The 17398-nt window shown below is 36.9% G+C and overlaps 2 protein-coding genes and 1 long non-coding RNA gene across 6 annotated transcripts in view; 1 reads left to right on the top strand and 2 right to left on the bottom strand.

The window, feature by feature from the left end:
- Positions 1 to 2883: 2883 nt before the first annotated feature.
- Positions 2884 to 9725, bottom strand: LOC136257361 (uncharacterized). The gene is made up of 2 exons (XM_066050530.1): positions 9545 to 9725; positions 2884 to 4273 (listed from the first exon to the last, which is right to left on the bottom strand). Exon 2 carries the CDS (start codon positions 4251 to 4253, stop codon positions 2937 to 2939), a length of 1317 nt encoding a protein of 438 aa, XP_065906602.1. The 5' UTR covers positions 4254 to 4273; positions 9545 to 9725; the 3' UTR covers positions 2884 to 2936.
- Positions 9720 to 17398, top strand: part of LOC136257363 (beta-1,3-N-acetylglucosaminyltransferase lunatic fringe-like) — a 29411-nt gene continuing 21732 nt past the window's right edge. For 2 of the 4 annotated variants that reach the window (XR_010701928.1, XM_066050533.1), the window contains exon 1: positions 9720 to 10261. Coding sequence is in view for 3 of the 4 variants with exons in the window: in XM_066050533.1 (XP_065906605.1) it covers positions 9884 to 10261 (378 nt within the window). In the remaining variant the exon portion in view is untranslated. Of the gene's footprint in view, positions 10262 to 15423; positions 16575 to 17398 lie in introns of those variants that run through there. The other 2 variants (XM_066050534.1, XM_066050535.1) reach the window with 2 other exon arrangements.
- On the bottom strand, positions 14541 to 15945 carry LOC136257364 (uncharacterized). The gene is made up of 3 exons (XR_010701929.1): positions 15724 to 15945; positions 14839 to 14989; positions 14541 to 14786 (listed from the first exon to the last, which is right to left on the bottom strand). It is a non-coding gene; the product is annotated as an uncharacterized lncRNA (long non-coding RNA).

The following is a 17398-nucleotide window of genomic DNA, read 5'->3' as shown; positions in this document are numbered from 1 at the left end:
AGAATAAAGTGTCTCTTGACTATCTGGTGATAATGGTTTGCTTCTGTTTGGTTTGCTGGTGTGGAAAAGCTCGGTTATATTATTATTACACTCTTTCTCCAGCTAAAGTCCGTGAAGTGCAACAACTTATGAGGTGCAGTATTACAAAATGTTCAAAATCTAACCATACATATACCATAACATTGGTGCTAAAAATAGAATTTGAGTTTTATACATAAAGAAGTTAATGTACATGTATGTAGATCATCAAATGTAAACTCAAAAAACTAACACTTGCTATATACTTGCAGATTATGTCACAAAGCACTCATTATGTAGTGAATAGCATATGTGTGTTCTTCATCTATGCTTATTAACTGCCCGGTGTTTAGATTCTTCACACCAGTTCTACTATTATCTATAACTTAGCTTATTTTCAAGAAATGCCTTATTTGGGGAATCATATGTGGTATCCATGCAGTACAGTAACTGCCTCTTGCACCCCCTATATACCCTGAAATATGGACACCGTGATAATCAGAATGTTTGTCTAAGGTCTCATTTGTATTAAACACACAAACAATTAAGCCTCTGAGATCAGGGCAACTTTCCAATAAAAACAGTATAGTGAGTTCTCAGAATAATATTGTGAGAGCCTCTAGTTATATTTTATATAGCTAGAGGCTCTCACGATACTATTCTGAAACTGAGAGCCTCTAACTATATTTTATATAGCAGTTATACTTAGAGACTCTCACAATACTATTCTGAAGCCTCTGAGATCAGGACAACTTTCCAATAAGAACAGCATAGTAGAGTCTTAAGGTGTCCAGAATAGTATTGTGAGAGCCTCTAGCTATATTTTATATAGGACACACACATACGTATGACTGTGTGCTACCTCTTAATCAACATTAACTTTTTTATGTACAGCAAATAGATCATAACATGCCCTTTGTACTGAAGTTATGTCTGTTCTCAATCACTTCTGCTCAATCACCTCTGTCTGTATACCTTCTGTTATTTTCACTGAAATGGCCATCAAATCAAACTATTTAAGGTGTGTTATTCTCCTACACTTGCATGCTGACAATTTGGCATGCAAGAGAGAACTTTCGATGACAAATTAAAATGTTCAACGTACCAGTCATTTTGTGACCAAATTTGCAAGAAAGGTCTTCTGGTGTTCTATGAAATGCAGTAGTAGACAGTAGGGCTGGGCGGTATTGGAGTTTTGCTTCATGATATATCGTGCAGAAATATATCACGATATTACTATTTATCGCGGTTATTAAAGATGACTGCTATATTAGTTTAGCTGACTGCTTTATTAGGGTATCTCGATCCTAGCTGACTGTTCTATTAGAGTATCTCGATCTTTGTAAAAAAAAATTGACTAGCTAGTACTAGGTCCTTGTTTGCAGTAGTATCACGTGTGCATTATAACAACCTTAAGGGCTTAATAAGCTGTCACAAACACTAAAAATCGTAATAATATCGATATCGTGATATAATCGTTTCACCGAAATCTACGCGATACAGATATCGTTTCATTGCAATACCGAGGTATTACTATAATACCGAGAAACCGCCCAGCCCTAGTAGACAGGGACAGTGCTCAGTTACAACAATTCCATAACAGTCAAGCTGTGAATAGGGTGTAGTGGTACTACAACTGCATCATTCAGAGTTAACTATAAACTAAGAGTAAAAAGTATTGGTCTAGCTGAAATTTAATCATTGAAACAATTTCTTGGTGATTTACTTTACAATTTGGCTATTCTGTCTGCAGCTAGTTTAGCTATTTTGGCATGAATCTCATCATTTACTACTTTACATGTGCTCTATTCAAGGCACAAAGTCAAGCTGATGCAGAAAACAGAATTTATACAATTTACTTACATCTAGTTAATGAGATTACATTAATTTAACCAGTACAAATTTTCTTAATCGCTCAGCATAAAAGTAACTCTATTGACCTTCCCTCGTTATTTTGACTCATTTAGTTCAAATGCCTACCTTTGTTACAACCACCTTTAGATCGCCATTTTAACCAAAAATTTTTGTAATTTAAATTTACCCATGGAGGTCAAATTGACTCATTTGATATCCAAAAGAGTGGTCACATGATCAACTATATATCCCATGACAGCTGTAGTGAATGAGCTTGTGTATGCTATAGTACAGTACTACAGGCAAGTCTTCAATTAAATGCATACAATGATTGTGCCTTAGATCATGTGCATATGTAGCTATATGATGGGATTTTTGGTCACGTGACCACTTTTCGCCTTTATCTACAGTCTGCTCTGTACACCTAATAACTGCTATTGCAGACATTTCAGTCAGTCTGACTATTGTGGAGGGTCACATTCTTTCAATGAAACTGCTCAATACCCGTAGCCGATTTATTACAGCTACAACTGACCCTTTGTTGTAATCAGGTATATAAGATGGACAAGCACATTATGTATTCAATTCTCATAGTCCTGATTACTGAAATCATATTCTCATTCTATGGTAACCATTAATATTTATTAAGGCTTTATAGGTCTGTAGAACACCTGGCTCTTGATAAAGTGATTCATATCAATGTTAATTTGACGATGTTTTAAAAGTTGCAGAAAAAAAATCATGACTGGACCTGCACAGCTCTAGTATCTTGAAGTCATATTTACACTCAAGAGTCAGTCAGGCAGTCAGGATATTTTCGCCTTGTATCCATACATAGAAACCATTGAGCATGAAAGTTATAGCTACAGTCCACCGTTGTGATATATGTGACTACTGTTCAGAGTTTCTTACACCATTGATTTAGGCCTTTTTAAAACCTTTACAAAACCTGTAGAAAAATGAAATCTTTACAAAACACCTGCAGGAAATAAATTATGAACCTTACTAATATTTACAAAATAAAATGATCATAGCTATTATACACTAAAAGCAAAGTAGACTAATTACAGTTTTTCTTCATAACAAATGTATTTGACACAATCAGATTTATCTCTGTGATGCTGTATCATACTCCTTTGGAAGGAAGAATGTCCACCTATGACAACTAAACATTTGGCATTCTCTGCAATAGCTTTCTGCATTGCTCCAATATATCCACTGTCTTCAATACCATTAGCTGCTCTAATAAAGTCATTGTGGTACTCGTCAACAGTTTTATTGCCATACACAGCATTCAGTGCAGTCTGAAACACTTTAGTTCCTTTACCATCAAATGTGTTGTTACTATCATAGTCATAATAACTCCCTGATGTTAGGTCACCAAACCTTCCTAAGTCAATAGATAAAAGGCTTTGGTTTGTCTTTAATCCTTTAAGAACAACTGATATATCACTAGCACATTTTAAAAAATATGCCAAAATTGCATCTCTTGAATACCTGTGAGATGTCATTGCATTTTTTCTGCTTTGTGTTCTAAATGCAACTGCTGTGTACTCATTTGTGTCAACTTTCAAAACTGTTTTAACACATCTTTTACTGTCTTCAAATATTTTAGGACTAGGACGTACCATAGCAAGAGCATTTTCTTCACCACGCTGAATAATTTGATTGTTTATTGTTATTCTGTCATATTGCACTCCACGCCAAAATGAAAACCATAAAGTTACACTATGAGTTACATCATCCTTGTGATCACTGTCAATTATATATGAGTTGAACTCTTCTAATGTAGGATACAGTTGCCCTTCATTAGTAGCGTAAGAAGCAAAACATACAATTTTTACTACCTCAAAGTGAAAACGATCCAGAAGGGACTGTGTAAAGCGTTTAAATCTTATAAGTTCAGTAACACACTCTTCGTGATTCTTTATATCATCATTGATGTATACTCCTCCAGGCGATACTTCATATGCTAGGATAACCACCACAACTTTCTTACTTGCATATCTTATGAATGTATCCCAGGTTACCATAGGTGGGATACCATAGTTAGCTGTTTCTTTAGTCCAGTATTCTAAATCAAAATAGTCTCTAAAACGTAGAGCATTTGAAAAATTAAAGTTTTTAAAATCCCCCCTGGGAAATCCAAGTACAGAATTAGCAGCAAATGGTTCCACAACTCTCAAATTTCCAGACTGGTTTGCCCACTTCTGAAATGACCACATGTTTAGTAATGAATTTGTCTGCTGCTCCCAGTAGCTAACGCAAAGAGCAACTCTCATTGGTGGACGACTAGTAAGTACTATATACGAATATATAGAAAACATGAAGACACACACTATCACCATTGAAACCACAATCTTTATACAGCCTCTCCTCATTGTTTCTATATCCTCAATTCCTATCAGAAATCATAACACATAGATTATTACCAACAGAATAGCCATGCACTGCAAAAGAAATTTACAAATTTCCATAGAATAACATGCAATCATCTTATGCATGACTTCTATTATACGTATAGTTATAATTATTTTTGAATTAACAAACTATTAAAACTTTGAACTTGCGAAAGTGTCTCATTTATTTAATATCAAGCAAGACACATGGTAGTGTGTCGTGCAGCCAAGAAAGTTGGCACACCACACCATGGTACGTAGTTGAAAGCAAAGTGTAATAGCTAGCCACTTCACTTTTGAGTCAGTAATTGATATTTGGGGGCGTGTTCAGTTGAAAATATTACCTCTGACGCCATCCTTTCTTTTCATGAGGTATGCGCAGGTTCACCAGTCATAATAATGTTACAAAAAAGCAAACAAACAGTATAAGGAAAATGAATCGGGGATTATATGTCCACTAGTATGTCTACAGGTGTAGGTGACCACCTCCATTGTTTTCCTACTTTTTTTCTATGATCCCTGATCGAGCTTATTTTTCCTTATACTTGTCTTGGGTAGTTATTAAACATTAATTATCACTCACCAGAGTTGGCAATTTCTTAAACAAGGGTACAGACACGACCCTTTCAGAAGGGACGCTTATAGTGCGACCCCTAAGAATAGGTTGAGACTAACTATAAACAACAAACACTAATTTGTAGGTCACAAGAAAAATGAAATGAGGATGATCCATGATGCAACTATGCGGGCGTTTCCCTTGTGCATTATCTATAACTTCATGAACTCAGATTCCAAGACAGCTAACACTCCCAGGAAAAAAAAGAATAATTAAAATTATCCACTTCGCTCTGTGGAATAGTCACAAAAGATTGACATGTTTTTAGAACGATCACTATCAAGAGAATATACTATGGACTATTAATATCATATACTATACAGGTGTGTAGTATCATAATATCTATGATCACACCCAATCTGGCTTCTTTATTATATAATCAATATTTTTTATTGGTTTAACCACAAAGGGTAATGAGTACAAAGGGCATAGGCCTATAGGATATCACCTACAAAACACACAAAACAATTTACAAAACAAAACTATATGAGTTACAAAGCACGTTAACTACACTTAGAAAGCAGCATGAATAATTCTCTTTGATGTTGACAGAGGTTATTAATATCATTTAGAGACCTGAGGTGAGGGGTCTAAGTTTCATTTAGAGACCTGTTGTCATGCGAGACTGTTATGGTAAATTCAACAACACTTCAAAGAGTTTTCTATGTCACTGATTTAATTAGTGGTTGTATGGGTGAGATTTGGGTATTTACCTTCATCAGCCATACCAGCACTTGACCAAGCTAGCTGTCAAGCTGAGTAAGCCAGCTGCTTGATGCATATTACAGTTACCCCAACAATGTTCCACATTCACAACTAGCTAGCCATCAGTGAAACTACTGGTGTTGCCAAGTTTACAGCAAGCATATTTGCGTTCATCTGCTTGTCAGCACTGTCATCAACACACTTCAGCTGTGTTATTGTACCTGTTTGTAACATTTTTACTTCATGGCCAATTGTGATACAGCTTGTCTTGTTGGTGGCCAGTTGTAATAAAGCTTGTCGCTTCGTGGCCAGCTTGTATTAGCTAGTAAACAAGCCTTGGAACTAAATAACAGCTGCTAAAACAACACTAAGCCGGTGGCAAATGCAAACACGCTGTAAAGGACCTTACCTAGCATTACTCTGTGCTTCTTTTGTCAGTGCTGGTAACGAGCTACTTTCTAAATAGGTTAGATACCCACTGTCATTTTTTTAGTAGGTTGAAACCATCGTGCTTGGTTTGGCACCTCGGCAGGCATTAATTAGTGACCAAACCGTGCCCTCGGTTTGTCAACCCTACTAAAAAACCTCCAGAGGGTATCTAACATACACATAGTGGAACCTCAGACCTCTATTATTGGGACCTCTATTATCTGGGCTCCTCCATTGTCTGGACATCCTAAATTGGTCATGTGGCTTGTAGTTTATTGACCATAATGAAGTTTGGTTTAGATGAAAGCATAAGGAGGGAGCCTAAAGGTTGCTGTTTACCTGTTTGGTGGCTTGTTTAATAACTACCAGTTGGTTGCTAGGTGATAATACATTTTTACAGCCAAGGGGAGTGACCACGAATGCTCTGTAGTGACTTTCCCTCTGCCCACTAAATTGCATAGCACTAACTGATAGCAATAATGGCAATACTTGATTTTTAAATTAGTCAATTTAGCATAATAGCATGCTATTCTTAGTTAAGGGCATTTCTGTGATACGGACAGTAGTATGTACCAGACCGCTCGGATAAGAGAGGTTGCACTGTATATTACTAGTTACTTTTACAGTAACTAGATAAGTAACTGGTTACCCCCAACTCTGGCACTCAGAGATGTAAACATACCATGGCCCTCGCAATGCGAGCTCCAATGCTTTATTTTGTACTCTTAATTCCTTTTTCTTACCCACAAAGCACAAGCTTTTATCATCTCTAATCGATAAGCCCCTGCGCTCAAAGCATCTTGTATACTTTTCTCTAAATAACTTAGTTTTGTATTACTGTATAGTCTTTTGTTTGTCTGGTTTTTGCTGTGTACCTTTGTTTTACTTTTTGTAGGTGGTATATACCCTATAGACTTGTTGCCATCTTACTGACCTTTGTGAAAATAATAAAAATTAAAATAATTAAGAGTGGTTTGGCTATGCAAGACTATGATGGTTCCACTGTGGCACAATTGAATAAGTTAATCTAGTGAACTCAGCACAACTTGAAACTGAATAACACATTGTGTGGATATATTTGTTATTGGACTCAGCAATTTTAAACAATCGAGTCCAGATTAGACCTCCCGTCACACGGGATCATCGATAAAACATGATCACAGTACCCTTCTGATCGCATACTACACTAGATGGTTCTTGTGCAGATCCGTTCCACTTTGTTTCCCCACTTCCCATATCACGTGATCCACTATGTTTACAAATTGCGTTACATGAAATGGTTTTACAAAATTATAAACAAACAGAAAAGTATCTACTAGAGGTGTACTGATGTAAGAAAACTAAACCGATCCGATATGGATTAATCATTTTGAAACCGATACGATACCGATCCGATATAACTAATTGTAACTATTTATATTTGAGGAACCACATATGCCATGTTCAACTTTATTTTAACTACTGAAGAAACTACAGTGGAACCTCATTTATCAGAACCCCTTGGGACCAGGGGTGGTACATAAGTCTGAAAAGTCCATATCTTTGAAAATGTGCATAAATAACCTTAAAATAGCATAAGGAATATATTTTTAAATATCAGTTTTTCAACTACCCTAATAGAACAGTCACCACTCTAATAGAACAGTCAGTTTGTAGTTCGGTTAACCGAGAATCCGTATAAGTGGGGCCCGGATAACTGAGGTTCCACTGTACTGAAGATAGTCTTAAGATTATTGGCTATGCTTGGTTACCCATGGTGGTGTGGCCTCTATTGATAGCTCAGATTATAAGGAACCCACAAATACTTTAATACATGCCCCTGCCAAGATTATTCCGGATTATTCCGCATTTTAATGGCTTGTAGAGATGGCTGGTTGTTTTATGCTGTGCTCTTGGTTCATCTTTTTGCTGTTTCCCCAGGCCCATCACTATGAGTGTTTGTTGTATGATTGGTTAAGCTTTGTGACAACAAAACAGTAATTATCCATGCACTTAGATGGCTTTGCATAGCGTACTTCTTTTAGACGAGGAAATAACTACTGTTTCTCACCCTTGTTAGCTAAATAATAGGGTTTATAATGTGGCTTGATCATTGGATAGTGTCCTCAAGATAGTCCAGTTGTATATCGGTTAGTGATGCACCGATACCACATTTTCACTACCGATCCGATACCGAGTACATTTTAGATGGAAATGACTGATACCAATCCGATACTTTGCCACACTGAGGCATTAGTCACAAAAACAGCTAGTAGTTCCAATAGTAGTTGATAGACTAACTTACTAAACACATTAGCTAATTTCATAAACTGTAGTTTGCTGGTTTTGTGGCCATCAATCACGAGGAAAACAGTCATTTATGGCTTCAATGAATCGTATTTTGTGGCTTACTGCTGTTTCCACATACTAATAATGTTAATGGCTGGCTTCTTTAAAAGAATTCATGGCTGCTTTTGCTTACCTCCACACGCTGCGTATGTTGCCATCTTGAAAAGCAATTAGGTGATGTCATACAAAGTATCAATTAGTATCGGACATTTATAGCTTTACCGATACAAGTCCGATACCGCCATAATATATACCGATACTAGTATCGGTATCGGTGCATCACTAATGTCGGTATATCGGATCAGTTTTTAGTAGCAATATCAGCTCCCACCGATATAGTAGAAATGTCTATATCAGCCACCAATATGATATGTATTGGTATATCGGTACACCTCTAGTATCTACTAAATCATTGTTGTGTTTAGTTTGTAAGTAATCATAGCTACTGGATCACGGAACTGGATACTGTGCACTAATATCATGGCACATGGAAGAAGAGCTACTGTCCTTATCACAGCACATTCACTTGTGGAACAAGTTACAAATTGACAGTACTATTACCTTCAGATCTCTAATTACGATGTAGATATTGTATTATATTTAGAGTTTTACAATTAACAAATACAAAATAATAAATGTGTTGTAAAATGCATTGTCTCCACCCCAGCGTTCCACATATCCAATATTGAAAGAGCTTAAACAAAACGGTTAAACCATTTAGTCTCACCTTCAATAGGACGAGCATGACACTAGCTTATAACATGGAGAGCTACTGGAATCACGTTGAGAGGAAACTCAAGCGAATGATATGATGTCACTGTCATCAGCTAGCTAACCTCCTACCTCAACGAGTTCATGTGGATGGAACGCTGGGGTGGAGACAATGTGTTTGACAACATAATAGCTGTATGCCGTGATATTAGTGCACAGTATCCAGTTCTGTGATCCAGTATGACTACTCACACAACAATGATTTAGTAGATACTCTTCTATAAAATCCATTTCCGTGATGATGGTATGTAACGCAATCTGTAAACATAGCGGATCACGTGATGTGGGAAGTGGGGAGGAAGTGGGGAGGCGAAGTGGAACAGATCTGCACAAAAACACTATCTAGTGTAGTGTACGATCAGAAAGGTATTGTGATCGTGTTTTATCTATGATCCATACCTTGTACAAGTAATTAACAACTTACGGGATTTGCTCTCTTTACCCGGCTAGCTACTCTGTCAATCTGGCAGTCGACTCTTATCACTCCGCGCTCGCTATCACTAGCCCACTTGAAAAATTTCCATGCAATCCGTGACAAGCAATGATTTTCAGTCTCGTTACAGGTTACAGCGCCGCCCGCTTCAATTCCAAAGGCGCCTCACGCACAGGAGTGCTTTATTTGGAAGATGATTTATCAGTTCCGCTATGATTTCAAGTTGATTCGCTGGCCGCGATAAATTAGCTATCATTATTTGTAATTTTTCTACTACACGAGCGTACGAGATTTCTAGAAGTGTCAAACCCCTCGTCTTGGACAGCAAGAATGATTGATATTCGTAAGCTGTGTATATGCGGCCGGAGTAGTGTCAACGGTCAACGATTTTTTGGAGTGTTCACTGTTGTAATGGTAACGATGGTGGTTTATCATGGCTCTGTACACACCTACTACTATAAACATGAAAGCCAGCGAGGCCTTTCCGAAGGATATGACAGCAATACTGTGAGTACTCCATCGAATCCAACGGTATTGCCATATAGGAAGATTACTCTTATCCATGGTAAAATGTTGGAAGATGTATCAAATCCTCACTGTGGTGGTAACATATTTTATTCTGTAAAGACAACTTCACAGCTTCAGTACTACAGAAAAAGGATAATGGTGTCAATGTTAACCTGGTTTCAGGCTGTTGACAAAAACAAGGTACAGTGTGATCCACAGACAAAGGGGTGTCACTCTAATAGGCACAATACTACAATCTGCGACTGCGGTCAAAGCCAATCAAGATTGATTTGTATTGACCAATAACTCGGTTCCGTTCATTTTTGTTCTCTACTTACTCGCACAGCCTTTGCTGGGTTGGGAAGACAGATTGACTGTTGTACATCGTGTAAAATCAGCCTTGTTTATTTGACCAGATATCGTAGTACAGTATCTATTGGATTGACCCCTTGATAGAACTATGGACATTTTCTTCATACAGTGAACCCTCGGTTATCCAAACCCCTTGTTCTCAGGCAAAGTGTTCAGATAAATGAATTGCCCAGATAATTGAAACCCATTCATTTAGTAGACCCTCGTTTATCTGAAATTGGAAGTGACTGTTCTATTAGAGTATTTTAATTACAAGTATATGTTCCGTTATAGTATTTCAGAAGAGCTCTGTATATAAATGTATGGCTTCAGTTATCCGAGCAATTCACTTATCTGAACACTTTTATCTTGTCTGAAAACATTTGGGCTCAGATATAACCAAGGGTCTACTGTACTATGTTGAAACATTCTAATAGAACAGTCACTCCAATTTTGGTATGGATGAACATGGGTCAGATAACTGAGGGTCTACTGTTTGTGTATGTATAATTATGGAATAAATGAACAAGGAAGTAGCTGTAACTGCAACTTCTGCGGGGGCAAATTCAATGGCAGGGGCTCCTTTAATAGGGTACAATTTGGTTTGTTGTGCATGAAACTTGTACAGGACCAATGGGGGTACTTATGTAACATGTTACATAATATTATTGCCTTTTGTAGCAAAAAGTAATATAATGTGTTACTTTTCAAAAGCTAGTTATCTGTAACGGGTAGTGCTGAAACGAATAGCAACTTTTACTATTCGAATAGTTGTGAACAAATCGACCGAATGTTCGATTATTCTTTAAGCTTATACTTCTATTGAATAAGTACTGAAACCTTTTGTTAGCGAGCAAGGTAAACCCTAAGAGCTATTTCTATCCTTTCTAAAATAGAATTTTTACAGCATAGATACATCACTTCATTCACAATCTTAAGTTTCAAGGCTGGCTTTTCCATCTGAATATAGTGTACAAAGTGCTAACGATTATTCGAATAGTGTGTTAACGAATTGAATAGTGTCATACCAACTGAATAGTCAAATAACCGAATAATCAGGTAGCTGTATAAACAATATTACAGTATTGATTATATATTACTAGATTATATAGCTAACAAACTGTTGTATTAGTTGTTATAATAATTAACTAATACGTCTCTAACTGTTTTTGCATCACTTTCAGGTCGTTCTCCTGGACTAGTAGTTGATGGTTGCTCTAACATGTCAGCTGGTGATTCGTTTATCCATCCGTCAGGGATTTCGTCACCAAATATTTCACAAATGTTATGCAAAATACAACATGCCATAACAACATGTGGGACGTTGGATACTTTCATGTCATTACACTTTGTTAATCTTCACCACCTGGCTTTTAGACGTCCAAATGTATTTTCTACTACTATCCTGGCCTTTGATAAATTATAATTAAAAACTTTTTGTTCATTAGTTAGAGCAGTGTTAAACGCAAATGGCTTCATGAGAAAAGTTTTTAATGGATAGCTGAATCACCTATCGGAAACAATGATATGTTTTTGTCTTGTATTCGAACATAATTACAGTCAAGAATTTTTTCATTTGTTAACTTTTTGTATATGCCAGAGTTAGCAAACATTCTAGCGTTGTGTACACTGCCTGGCCAACCAACACACACATCACGGAACAAGTAGTTAGAATCAACAACAGCCTGAAGAACAACGGAGTACCATCCTTTTCTGTTATAATAATCCGTATGGTTGAGAGCAGGAGGTGCTATGGGTATATGATACCTATCTATGGATCCTACACACTGAACCATTCCCAACTTTGATTTGAAACCATCTGCAGCTGTTTTAAGCTCTTCTTCACCACTTGGAAATTTGATGAAGGTTTTCTGTAGTGTTGAAATGATAGCTTTGCAAGTATCATGTACTATCATACACACAGTACCACCTGCAATCCCAAATAAATGAGCAATTGTTCTATATTTAGAGCATGTAGCCAGACACCACAGAGTAATTGCTATCCTTTTATTTACAGATATAGCATTACGAAGTTTGGTGCTTTAACGGCTGATGACTGACCCGAGCTTCTGACATAAATAGTGAAAAGTTTCCCGACTAACTCTAAAATTTTCCATCCAATCCACAGGAGTAAAGATCCTCACGACAATCAGTTGGATGACCTGTTTAATGCAACAAGAATCAAATGTTTATTCAAACTTTGATTAGGCCACTCCAAGTCATACCTTAGTTTCTGGTCACTCCCAAGCCTACAAATGGATGCGGGCGGGCGGATGATCAGGACTTCAGGACTATAGATTCTACTGTGACAATATACTGTATGGTATTATTATTTGCTCAATTTAGCAAATTCATGTTGATTTTGTTTTTAGTCAAACTTAACCAACAATATAAGTAGTTGTGCTTTGGCAAAAAATGCACTAGAAAAGTTGTTGATGGATCATGGCTAGCTATACACTGATGTATAGCATTTAAGTATATTTATTTATTTATTTAGAATATACTATAGGAAATGTTTTGCTCATGTAGCTACTTATGCAATCCAAGTGAAATAAATGTCTCATTAGCTATGTCAGGAAAGTATTACTATGACTTATAGCTAAGTTGTTATGATCATGATCCAAAATGAAATTTAACTTCTATTTTCACATCAGAAATTCTTCATTCAAATGTGAAGTCTTAGCCCACTAGCTATGCGTTTCCAGCCTTCTATTCAGTAAACCTTGAGAAAAGTAACTGTCAAAGTTTTGAGTCATTGAGTGCTCCAGACTAGTGTTTTTTAGTGATCATCTGGGAATGTTTAAACTATAAGGGTTTCTACTTGCCAATCTAATTTTAGTTATGGAAAAGTTTAAGTTTAATTAAGCTCACCGAATGTTGCCGGCTTTCCATACCCCTGTAGTGTTCAGTGATAAGGAATTTGAAGTTACTATAGACTAATCATTAGAGGACTACATTTGAATTATAAAGTTAAAGCTATGGCCCATCTGCATGGGCTAGTAGTTAATGCTACTGAAATTACTTTGGTTACAGAAGCATTAGTAACAGTTATAATCTGAACAGCTGTGATTCCTGAGCACACCAGCAGGGCTGACTGCTCAGTAAACAATAATAATAATAATAATAATAAAAGCTATATAATCAAGGACAAAAACTAGCTACAGTTAGAAACATTTTATTAGTGTGGCATATATACCTAATATTAGAGTTAAGAGTAGTGTGACTGCTCTATTGGAATCCCTGACTGCTCTATTAGAGTATCTCGATCTTTTGCAGTAAAAAATAAGTGTCTTGCTGGGTCACATGCACTTAAGCACCTGTAATATTAATAATAGTCCTCATAAACTAGGGTTCCAGGTTTACCATGCGGGCGGGTGACCAGAAACTAAGGTTTGACTTGGTGTGGCCTTAATAAACAATATAGAATCCCAATCTTTGGAATTGTTTTATGATAAACTATAATTTTTAATTTATATACTTTTTGAAATTGTGTAAAGTACAGTTAGCTATAAACTGATCTGTTCAGGGAGGTTACAACAATTCACAAGGTAAAAAATTAAATTACAGTTAATTTATATAACCAAAAAACTACAAGAATCACTTACATAAACATTACTAATGTGCATGAGCATGAGCTACCTTTCGTAAGTCCACTGCACTCTTGGGCGAGGCACTGTAGTTGCTAGCATTCCCACAGCAAGCGACGTAAGAAATAAACTTCTCCGTGAAGCGTTACGCTTGAACATTTAAATTCTTCGTTGTAAATCAGCTCTCTTCTTATAGTGACAATCGTCGCGACTTGACAATCTGTGGTGCCGCTAAACTTCGGTTGCCAAAAAGCCACTGCAGTTCACGAGCAGGATCCATCGTCCTCAGTCATCACGTCAGTTCCTTATAGATATGTGTCACGTGAGATCACGTGGTCTTAATTCTATCACTTCCATGCTTAAAATTTCAATAGTGTAAACGTAGCTGATTCTTGTGCTAGTGCCATGCCGCACCATACCGTGCCGTGCTACGCACCTAGTGTAAATGTACTATAACTTAGTATAAGTACCCACAACAGAGGTCACATGCACACCTTGTTTAGTAAACACCATACTGGTATCCCATTTCCCCCTTTGGCATCTTTTGCACATACCCTCAGAATAATAGTATTTAAAAATTCATTGTAGCTACAATTAAATCTGTACCATAAGCAAAAAAAGCAGTACATGTGTACTGTGAAATGCAATGCATCTGTGTCACTGTGGTCAAACCTAATGCATATAGTTTGTGTCAGCCAAGTTCTCTTTCTTCAGGTATCTCCTAGTTGATACTGGCAGCCTCTAGGATGATTATAATGCTGCAGTTTGGTAAATATTTTGGATGAAAGCTGCAAAAAGAAATCAATAATTTGTTATTAATAAGCTACAGGCATATGTTACCATAGAGGAAATGATATCGTGGTCCAAAGATGTATGAACCTTCTGTGGTGGGCGAGTATTGATTGAAGAATAATGTGGCAGTAGTTGTGGATCAAACATTTGCAGTATGTACATCAACCTCATCTCATTCCATGCAATGCATGAACTAGTCCTATCATACATGGACTGCATCTAAAAAATTATTTAAGGGGGCACGCTACTAATTCATATGGCTTCACATGCAAAATCTTGGTTTTCATTGATCTGTGCTTGCTTTCCATCCCCTTTTGTATCAGATGTGTTTGTGGTAATTAAAAATCACCATCTCCAGTTAGAAGTACTGACTCAGTTTAGTATTTTACCTAAAGAATGAGAATTCTACAAATTTTGGATCTAGTCTCACAGTTTTAGTTCTACGCTTAAACTTTGTCATCTGCTACCTAAGTATGGAAGTAACAAAAGTATGGAAGTAATTTTTTGAAGTACTTTATCAAATTAGCTATTGAACTCTCTAAATTTTCTATGAAAAACAGTAATCTCTTCTTTTGAAGCCATAGTAGTCATTTCTAAAAATCTGTTTCCATACTTTTAAAGATACTGTTATTACAAGCCACTACAAGAATTTTTGGGGAGTTTCACAATTAGCTGTAGGAGGAGAGTCAATTTTAGTGCTAAAATTACAGTGTTTTGTAGCCACGCCATAATTTGTACATACTTCAAAGGATTTCACTCAGATTTGCACTAAACAGAAGTTCAATGTCTCAACTAAAACATGTTTTATTTATCAGGTGGAGTCTATGTTGGTTTTACAGCTTCATATACAATGCATAATTTTATTCATGGAAGCCATAGGACATAGTTGCTTGCCCCCCAATGAAGTATGCTATGCTTAATTGAAATACAAACCTTTGACTTTTCTTGGTAGTCATCAGCCTGAGTACTTGTTAGTCTGTAGTCACCACAACCACTCCCAGTTTCTTTAAGGACTCTGTCCAGTTTGAGTGTAGAAAGGGACTTGGTGAGGATGCAGCCTTCAAATTGTTCTAAAATGTACACCCTGTAGCACACATCATATAGTTTAGTAAAATAGAAATATATTTTAAGAGCCTTTCAGTGACCAGCTAGCTTTTGGGACTTTTCACAGGAATTTTAGTGGGAAGCCATTGGGTATGTCTCCCACATATTCACAAGCACTTATTACGTTTCTGACCTAAAGGAAGCCCTCCATGTAGTACCACAGGTTTGCTGGCTGGAATACGAAAACTTACCAAATACTTGTTACGTATTATATCATAGCTACAGCAAACAGTTCCATTGTTAAACAACTGTCAAGAAAACATGGCACACTTTAGGTTCGCTTAACATTCTCATTACCTTCACTCAAAGCGCTGGATTATTCTTAGTTCCACTTCATCTCCCCAGGAAAACAATAACGCTGTAGTTGCTCAAACCGGATATATTATGTGGTGCTGTTTCTGTGGCGGTCAGTCCCTCAAGTCCGGCGTTCCAATGATGTTATTCTGTCTGCAGCAAGATCTTCAACATTTCCACTGTTATACTTATCCTCAAACTCATTCACTCCAATCATCAGATTCAAATATCAGTTAACACCACAATTTCACGTGAGATAATGTTGGCATGGTAGGAATGTTTGTTGTTGATGTCAGAAAGGAGCTCACACAATGACATGAACGATTGGACAATCTATCTTCACTTGATCAAAGCATAAACTGTTGGATTCACTTAGTATGCTAAAGGTACTTGTGAATGCACAGTAATCCTCGCAATAATGATGCATATACAGTAATACAACCATGCAGCACATAGCTAGCTAGTAGTGTTGTGAACCAGTATGGAAAAACCAGTTATTAACCAGTATTGTCTAGGTCAAGCCAATTATTGGCTAAGAAGCCTTTTAACCAGTTTTGCCCACCCACTTGGTAAACCATAAATTACTCCTGCTGACAAGTGTTAACATCACAACATAACCTCAAAGCATGTGTAAATATGTGCTTGTAATAGCTGTTATTGTAAGGCAGGATGTCGATGGTCACTTTGGTACCACCCTAAGGCTTCCAAAAGGTATGTTTAGTGCCATAGTGTCTGCTAATTTACAATCAGACAATAACTGGTCAATATCCAATTATTCACCTTCCAATAACTGGTTTTAGTAAACTCTGCAGGTTCACAGCACTACTAGCTAGCTACACGTGCTGTATAGTGAACGGCTATAGCTACTGAGTTTATCTTTAATTTTAAGATAGGGTACTGCTCACAGAGAGTAGTCAACTCAACTGAATTTCCAGTGGAAAGTGGTACGATTATGGCCACACGTGCACTACCCTCAGTGCATGTAGTTACCGCCTGGTTTTAAGTGTGTTTTTATTGTAGCTGATGGTGAGTACTATAGCTGATCACAATCAACTAAAATAAAGCACACACTTTAAACCATGTGGTTAACTACTTGCGTTTAGTTAGCCTTACATTTTCAACTATGCCGTTGTGCATAGCTGGTTGGAAATATAATATTATTTTTGTGTCATGGCACTGACTTAGTCTGACTACAATTCTATTTTACTGA

Source organism: Dysidea avara, chromosome 6, assembly GCF_963678975.1.
Source record: "Dysidea avara chromosome 6, odDysAvar1.4, whole genome shotgun sequence".
Lineage (NCBI taxonomy): Eukaryota > Metazoa > Porifera > Demospongiae > Dictyoceratida > Dysideidae > Dysidea > Dysidea avara.
This window is presented reverse-complemented; position numbering and strand designations above follow the sequence as displayed.